This window comes from Sander vitreus, chromosome 23 (genome assembly GCF_031162955.1).
Source record: "Sander vitreus isolate 19-12246 chromosome 23, sanVit1, whole genome shotgun sequence".
In the NCBI taxonomy this organism is placed as follows: domain Eukaryota; kingdom Metazoa; phylum Chordata; class Actinopteri; order Perciformes; family Percidae; genus Sander; species Sander vitreus.
This window is the reverse complement of record NC_135877.1, coordinates 23,804,440-23,813,516: the sequence shown is the minus strand read 5'-3', so window position 1 is coordinate 23,813,516 and position 9,077 is coordinate 23,804,440. Positions and strand designations below refer to the sequence as shown.

The following is a 9,077-nucleotide window of genomic DNA, read 5'->3' as shown; positions in this document are numbered from 1 at the left end:
CTCGCAGGTAACACACGCACACACACACACACACACACACACTTCATCAGGCTGCTCGCAGGTAACACATGCAGACACACACACACACTTCATCAGGCTGCTCGCAGGTAACACATGCAGACACACACACACACACACACACACACACACACACACACTTCATCAGGCTGCTCGCAGGTAACACACGCAGACACTCACACACACACACACACACACACACACACACACACACACACACTTCATCAGGCTGCTCACAGGTAACACATGCAGACACACACACACACTTCATCAGGCTGCTCGCAGGTAACACGCAGACACACACTTCATCAGGCTGCTCGCAGGTAACACATGCAGACACACACACACACACACAATTTTTACTTATAAAGAGAGAAGTTCAGGCTGCAGTGCGTGATGGGTATAAACAACTTGTAATAACTGTGTGTGTCTGTGTGTCAATGTGCGTGTGTGTCTCTCTCTCTCTCTGTCTGTCTGTCTCTGTGTGTGTGCATGCGTGCGTGCGCGCTTGTTTGTGTGTGTCTCTCTCTCTGTGTGTGTGTGTGTGTGTGTGTCTCTGTGTGTGTTTGTTTGTTTTTTGTTTGTTTGTGTGTCTGTGTGTGTGTGTGTTTGTTTGTTTTTTGTTTGTTTGTGTGTCTGTGTGTGTGTCTGTGTGTGTGCGTGTAGCCCTGGTTCCAGACTCTCAGGTAGAAAACCCTCTCTGTATCCTGGACGTCGATATGTTCCACCTGCTGGTGAGTTTCATGTCTTCATATAATGCTTTCTGTATATTCTGTCATATCTATAATGTTACAATGTCCGACTTTAATGTTTGAATCCAGTCCCATGTAAACACCCGGTGAGACTCGAGTTAACTGTTTCTCTCTGCAGGTATACAGCGTGATGTCGTACGGCTCGGTTCACAGTCTGGACCAGTCAGGACGCAGAGCTGTAGACTCCGCCCACCTCCACCTGCTTCACCTGGTCACTGTGGCTCACCTGGTTCAGATCCTGCTCACCTCCACCACAGGTAATACACACACAGAGACACATACACACACACAGATGGGATATTCTTAAAATATTCCAATATTTTGTCTTTAGTATTTCTCCTTTTTTATATTCTGATTATATACAAATACATAAACCTGTCTGTCTGTAATGTCTCTTTGTCTCTGTCTGTCTGTGTGTAACCTGTCTGTCTGTGTATAACCTGTCTGTCTGTGTGTAACCTGTCTGTGTGTAGAGGAGGTGTGTATGGATCATGACGGAGGGGAATCAGAGGAGGAGGAGCTAACCTGTCAGCTCTACAACACGCTGAGGAAACACCTGGGCAGGTAACACACACATGACAAACACACACACACCTGGGCAGGTAACACACACATGACAAGCAAACACACACACACCTGGACAGGTAACACACACATGACAAGCAAACACACACACACACACACACACACACACCTGGGCAGGTAACACACACATGACAAGCAAACACACACACACACACACACACACACACACACACACACACACACACACACACACACACACACACACCTGGGCAGGTAACACACACATGACAAGCAAACACACACACACCTGGACAGGTAACACACACACGACACGCATGCACACACACACCTGGGCAGGTAAAACACACACGACACGCATGCACACCAACACCTGGGCACGTAACACACTTTTTTTTCGATGTCTGCAGCACTTTTTAATATATTCTTTCCCAATTAATGGATTAATGTGGATTATATATTTCAGTGTGTTACCTGAGGTCACGTCCGGCTGGCAGCTGTTCCGTTGTGTTAAAGCCGGCGTCCTGCCGTTCCTCCGAGCCGCTGCTCTCTTCTTCCACTACCTGAACTCTACAGCACCACCTGCTGACCTGCTGGGTAACAGCACACACACACACACACACACACACACACACACACACACACACACACACACACACAGAGACACACGCACACACACAGAGACACACACACACACACACACACACACGAGAGCACACACACACACACACACACACACACACACAGAGACACACGCACACACACACACACACACGCACACACACACACACACGATTCCAGCACGGTTAGTTTTTTCTTCTTCTTTGAACATGGTCAACAGCTTTGATCCTCACACACTAAATGTTTTCATGTTAAACTGAAAGAAATCAAACTAATAATAATAATGATACTTAACCCTCTGATTACATGGACTTCTTCTGTTTTTGACATACGCTGTATGTCTCTCTGTGTCTCTCTCTGTCTCTCTCTGTCTCTCTCTGTGTGTCTCTATCTCTCTGTCTCTCTCTCTGTCTTTCTGTGTCTCTGTCTCTATGTGTCTCTGTGTGTCTCTCTGTGTGTCTCTGGGTCTCTCTGTCTCTCTGTGTCTCTCTGTGTGTCTCTGTCTCTCTGTGTTGAACTGCTGTATTGTTGCAGTGTCCGGTCCCGGTCAGTGGGAGGCGCTGCTCAGCTTCCTCAGTCTGCCCTCCAACCTGCTCCAACTGCACCACAGTCAACACACCCTGCTGGATCCACTCATACACAGGTAACACACACACACACACACCCTGCTGGATCCTCTCATACACAGGTAACACACACACACACACACACACACACCCTGCTGGATCCACTCATACACAGGTAACACACACACACACCCCCTGCTGGATCCTCTCATACACAGGTAACACACACACACACACCCTGCTGGATCCTCTCATACACAGGTAACAGACACACACACACCCTGCTGGATCCACTCATACACAGGTAACACACACACACACACCCTGCTGGATCCTCTCATACACAGGTAACACACACACACACACACCCTGCTGGATCCTCTCATACACAGGTAACACACACACACACCCTGCTGGATCCACTCATACACAGGTAACACACACCCTGCTGGATCCTCTCATACACAGGTAACAGACACACACACACCCTGCTGGATCCACTCATACACAGGTAACACACACACACACACACACACACACACACCCTGCTGGATCCACTCATACACACACACACACACACACACACACACACACACACACACCCTGCTGGATCCTCTCATACACAGGTAACACACACACACACCCTGCTGGATCCTCTCATACACAGGTAACAGACACACACACACCCTGCTGGATCCTCTCATACACAGGTAACACACACACACACCCTGCTGGATCCACTCATACACAGGTAACACACACACACACACCCCCTGCTGGATCCACTCATACACAGGTAACACACACACACACACACACCCTGCTGGATCCTCTCATACACAGGTAACACACACACACACACACCCTGCTGGATCCACTCATACACAGGTAACACACACACACAGAGGGACCGTCTCATGTTTCCTTCCCGTGTTTCAGGTGGTGTTGTCATCCAGGTGTGCGGCAGACGCTGCAGGGGGGCGGAGTCCTGGTCAAGTTCCCCAGAGAGTCCAACCGTCTGATCGAGCTGCCAGAAGATTACAGCGTGCTGATCAACCAGGCATCCAGCTTCACGTCAGTACACACACACACATATATACACACAGACACACACACACACACACACACACATATACACAAAGAGAGACACACACACACACACACACACACACACACACACACACACACACACACACACACACACATATACACACAGAGAGACACACACACACACACACACACACATATACACACAGAGAAACACACACACACACACACACACACACACATATACACACAGAGACACACACACATATATATATACACACACACAGACACACACACACATATATATATATACACACACACAGAGACACACACACACACATATATATATATATATACACACACACACAGAGACACACAGACACAGACACACACACACACACAGAGAGACACACACACACACAGAGACACACACACACACACAGAGAGACACACACACACACAGAGACACACAGATACACACACACACACACAGTGTTTTAGACATATGCAGAAAGATACGCCTGATTGGCTTACCTGCCTCTGGGGGCGGGTCCTACACACGTATTATAGTTTGACACATTTTGGGCAAATGTCAGTAGACACAGTGAGGGATCACAGTTTTACCTGTATTTACCTGTGTGTGTGTGTGTGTGTGTGTTTATCTGTGTGTGTGTGTTTATCTGTGTGTGTGTGTGTGTGTGTGTGTATCTGTGTGTATCTGTGTGTTTATCTGTGTGTGTTTACCTGTGTTTACCTCTGTGTGTGTGTGTGTGTGTGTGTATCTGTGTGTATCTGTGTGTGTCTACCTGTATTTACCTGTGTGTGTGTGTGTGTGTGTGTGTGTGTGTGTGTGTGTGTGTGTGTGTGTGTGTGTGTGTGTGTGTGTGTGTGTGTGTGTGTGTGTGTGTGTGTGTGTGTGTCTACCTGTGTTTACCTGTGTGTATCTGTGTGTTTTGTGTGCAGGTGTCCCCGGTCAGGTGGAGATAAGTCTCGGGCCCCCACCCTGTGTCTGGTGTGCGGCTGCATGCTGTGTTCTCAGAGTTACTGCTGTCAGACGGAGCTGGACGGAGAAGACGTGGGGGCCTGCACCGCCCACACCTCCACCTGTGGAGCTGGCCTCGGCCTCTTCCTCAGGTAACACTGCCCCCCCTCACCTCCACCTGTGGAGCTGGCCTCGGCCTCTTCCTCAGGTAACACCGCCCCCCCTCACCTCCACCTGTGGAGCTGGCCCCGACCTCTTCCTCAGGTAACACCGCCCCCCCTCACCTCCACCTGTGGAGCTGGCCTCGGCCTCTTCCTCAGGTAACACCGCCCCCCCTCACCTCCACCTGTGGAGCTGGCCTCGGCCTCTTCCTCAGGTAACACCGCCCCCCCTCACCTCCACCTGTGGAGCTGGCCTCGGCCTCTTCCTCAGGTAACACCGCCCCCCCTCACCCCCGTTAGAAGGGTTAGATTAGGGCAGCGAACTAAAAGACATTTCTCAGATCTAATGATTGTAGTCAGACTTCTTCAGCTTTAAGTGTTTTGAGAGTTATTTATCATCTGTTAACGTTAACGTTTCAGATGCAGATATGGAGATATTAACGGTCCAAAATGATGTCAAAAAGAGACATCAAATGTATCGGGGAAATGCCATTTCTTTTCAAATTGAAAAACGTCCATTTTCCCCCGCCAAATACACACACCTAAGTCTCCCACAACGAGGGGCAAGCCCTGCCTCTGAGATGTGTGTCCAGTCGTAGTCATGAATGTGTGATGAACGTAGTGTTGTGGTTATACACGTCAAGTTCAGAGAGGATGAGAGCTGACAACATTATGACCCTGCTCCGTTATGTCTCATACGTTGATTGGTCGTGACCACATGATTGTGATTTGAAACATTGTGATAGTCTGTCCCCGAAGGAAAATGTCCATCAAACAGCGCCATCTAGTGGACTTTATTTCATTATTCTAATACCAACAAGTTAAATTGTCATTTGCAATTTATAGAACAAAAGATCAATACTTTGTGTCTCTCTGTGTGTGTGTGTGTGTGTGTGTGTGTGTGTGTGTGTGTGTGTGTGTGTCTCTCTCTCTCTGTGTGTGTGTCTCTCTCTCTCTCTGTGTGTGTCTCTCTGTGTGTGTGTGTGTGTGTGTGTGTGTGTGTGTGTGTCTGTGTGTGTGTGTGTGTGTCTCTGTGTGTGTGTGTGTGTGTGTGTGTGTGTGTCTGTGTGTGTGTGTGTGTGTGTGTGTGTGTGTGTGTGTGTGTGTGTGTCTGTGTGTGTGTGTGTGTCTCTGTGTGTGTGTGTGTGTGTCTGTGTCTGTGTGTGTGTGTGTCTCTGTGTGTGTGTGTGTGTGTGTGTGTGTGCGTGCAGAGTCAGAGAGAGTCAGGTGTTGTTTGTAGCAGGTAAAACAAAGGGCTGTTTCTATCCTCCTCCATACCTCGACGACTACGGAGAGACAGACCAGGGCCTCAAGTAGGTCACACGCACACACACACACACACAGACACACAGAGACACACACACACACACACACACACACACACACACACACACAGATTTGGACCTTTATTCTGAAAATCCCTCTTCCTGTCCAGGCGGGGGAACCCACTCCACCTGTGTGCCGAGCGCTACAGGAAGATCCAGCGTCTGTGGCGGCAGCACGGCATCGCTGAGGTCATCGGCCACGCTCAGGAGGCCAATCAGACGCTGGTTGCCATCGACTGGCAGCACCTGTGATGCTGCCCCCCCCCGGCCTCTCGGCCAATCAGCTTCCTGCGGCCCGGCGCTGAGCTCAGACCAGCTTTCAGGGATTCTTTCAGGACGTTTTGGTTTCTCCACCATTCACAGAGAGGGACTAACTCTGACTCCGCCCTCTCACACACTCACAGGAAGTTAGAAAGTTTATTTTGGATTTTTTTTAATTAGATTTGGACCTTTTAGTTTGTGACTTTATTGTGAAAGTTTAAAAGTCTTTAACAGTAAACCAAAGTGAAGCCCCGCCCACCTGGCGCCCGCGTTTCATCATCTCCGATCTCTTTGTTAGAGGGGATACAGCTACGGCAGGAAGCTACGCTAAATCTCCCAAAATCTGAGCTAATATAATAACATATGTTTAACTCAAAGCACCATCTCCTTCATAACCCTAACCAGCGGTTTTGGGGTCGTTGCCGTGGCAGTTTCCCTTCTAGATTTAATCGTGATTGTGTTGCATGATGGGAAATAGTAGCCTTGGACACGTTCAATCTCTAAACACTTGAGGACGCTTCACTGTCTCTGAAAACAGTTCGAAAACGCACGCTGAGGATCATGGGTAATGTAGTATTCAGAGACAGAAACAAAGTGTAGATGATGAACTTCATTTAAAAGGAACGCAGCTAGAACCGAAAGGCTTTTATTTTGAAATCTGATTCCCAGAATGCAGTGCTTCTGCATCATGAATGATCAGTGGAGACAGGAATATTAATAATAATCCTTTAAACACATATCAGATCAGAGGTTTTATTTTAAGAGGCTTCGTCTTCTCCGGTTTGTTTTTCGGCGAGCTGTGTGATGTCACTTCCTGTTGAAATGAGTTGAATATTGTTTTTTTATGAGTTTGTGCTGAAAAGTGACGAGAGAGTCGGACAGAAACAGGAAACCTCCGTTTATTTATTTATTTATTAGTTTGATATAAAAGTCGGATTTAGTTTCTTCTTCACGTTTTCAGCGATGGCGTTGGCGGCATGGCGCCTTTCATTTATCACATCGGACGTGTTAATATGTGAATTCGTGTATAAACGTGTACAATATTGTAACAAAACCAATAAAAACTTTAAAAGGAGTTCGTTTCTGTCTTATTTATTATTTAAGATTGTTTTTTTGCCATTTTCAGCCTTTATTTTGAAAGGACAGATGAAGACATGAAAGGGAAGAGGGAGAGAGGGTGGGGGGGGGGGGGGGGAGAATGACATGCAGCAAAGGGCCGCAGGGCGGAGTCAAACCTGCGGCCGCTGCGTCGAGGACTCAACCTCTAGGGGCGCCCGCTCTACCAGCTGAGCTAACCGGGCGCCCGTGATTCCGTCAGATTGAAGATGTTTCAGACTTTTATTTATTTTATCAGATTAATAATAAAGTTTACAGATAATAACACAACACATAATTACCAGAACCTCTAAGTTTACAGTCTGACCTCCATCTGACATCTGTCTGACCTCTGACCTCCGTCTGACCTCAGTCTCTCTGTCTGACCTCAGTCTCTCCGTCTGACCTCCGTCTGACATCTGTCTGACCTCTGACCTCCGTCTGACCTCAGTCTCTCTGTCTGACCTCCGTCTGACATCTGTCTGACCTCAGTCTCTCAGTCTGACCTCCGTCTGACATCTGTCTGACCTCAGTCTCTCCGTCTGACATCTGTCTGACCTCAGTCTCTCCGTCTGACCTCCGTCTGACCTCAGTCTCTCCGTCTGACCTCCGTCTGACCTCAGTCTCTCCGTCTGACCTCCGTCTGACCTCTGACCTCCGTCTGACCTCAGTCTGACCTCAGTCTCTCCGTCTGACCTCCGTCTGACCTCCGTCTGACCTCTGACCTCCGTCTGACCTCAGTCTCTCTGTCTGACCTCAGTCTCTCCGTCTGACCTCCATCTGACATCTGTCTGACCTCTGACCTCCGTCTGACATCAGTCTCTCTGTCTGACCTCAGTCTCTCCGTCTGACCTCCGTCTGACCTCAGTCTCTGTCTGACCTCAGTCTCTCCGTCTGACCTCAGTCTCTCCGTCTGACCTCCGTCTGACCTCTGACCTCCGTCTGACCTCCTTGACCTCGCTCTGACCTCAGTCTCTCCGTCTGACCTCCGTCTGACTGATCCCCGTCTGACTCAGTCTGACCTCCGTCTGACATCTCGTCTGACCTCCGTCTCTCCGTCTGACCTCGTCTCCGTCTGACCTCTCCGTCTGACCTCAGTCTTCTCCGTCTGACCTCCAGTCTGACCTCAGACCTCCGTCTGACCGTCTGACCTCAGTCTCTCCGTCTGACCTCCGTCTGACCTCTGACCTCCGTCTGACCTCTGACCTCCGTCTGACCTCAGTCTCTCCGTCTGACCTCCGTCTGACCTCTGTCTGACCTCAGTCTCTCCGTCTGACCTCCGTCTGACCTCCGTCTGACCTCCGTCTGACCTCAGTCTCTCCGTCTGACCTCCGTCTGACCTCTGACCTCCGTCTGACCTCCGTCTCTCCGTCTGACCTCCGTCTCCTGACCTCAGAGGGTTAAATGTGAAATGCAAAAGATGTGACATTCTGTTAAAGTACGTAGTAAGTAAAGTGTAAGTGTGTGTCTGTGTGTGTGTGTGTGTGTGTGTGTGTGTGCGTGTGTGTGTGTGTGTGTGTGTGTTTCTGTCTATGTGTGCGTGTCTGTGTGTGTGTGTGTGTGTGTGTTTCTGTCTGTGTGTGCGTGTCTGTGTGTGTGTGTGTTTCTGTCTATGTGTGCGTGTGTGTGTAGACCATTAAACACACAACTGGTCACACAACAATCCTTTCCACTTTCTACAATGGTTTAATACTTTACATTTTCCT

General features: G+C 48.9%; 1 protein-coding gene and 1 long non-coding RNA gene across 2 annotated transcripts in view; both read left to right on the top strand.

The window, feature by feature from the left end:
• The window catches only part of ubr2 (ubiquitin protein ligase E3 component n-recognin 2), a 46,562-nt gene extending 39,211 nt beyond the window's left edge, over positions 1-7,351 (top strand). Inside the window, exons 38-46 of the mRNA XM_078281353.1 lie at positions 685-752; positions 889-1,027; positions 1,244-1,334; positions 1,780-1,910; positions 2,469-2,577; positions 3,440-3,574; positions 4,511-4,681; positions 5,902-6,003; positions 6,126-7,351. Coding sequence (XP_078137479.1) covers positions 685-752; positions 889-1,027; positions 1,244-1,334; positions 1,780-1,910; positions 2,469-2,577; positions 3,440-3,574; positions 4,511-4,681; positions 5,902-6,003; positions 6,126-6,267 — 1,088 coding nt within the window. The 3' untranslated portion in view covers positions 6,268-7,351. The remainder of the gene's footprint in view (positions 1-684; positions 753-888; positions 1,028-1,243; positions 1,335-1,779; positions 1,911-2,468; positions 2,578-3,439; positions 3,575-4,510; positions 4,682-5,901; positions 6,004-6,125) is intronic.
• LOC144537615 (uncharacterized) lies at positions 2,584-3,065 on the top strand. The gene is made up of 2 exons (XR_013503868.1): positions 2,584-2,933; positions 2,969-3,065. It is a non-coding gene; the product is annotated as an uncharacterized LOC144537615 (long non-coding RNA).
• Positions 7,352-9,077: the final 1,726 nt, after the last annotated feature.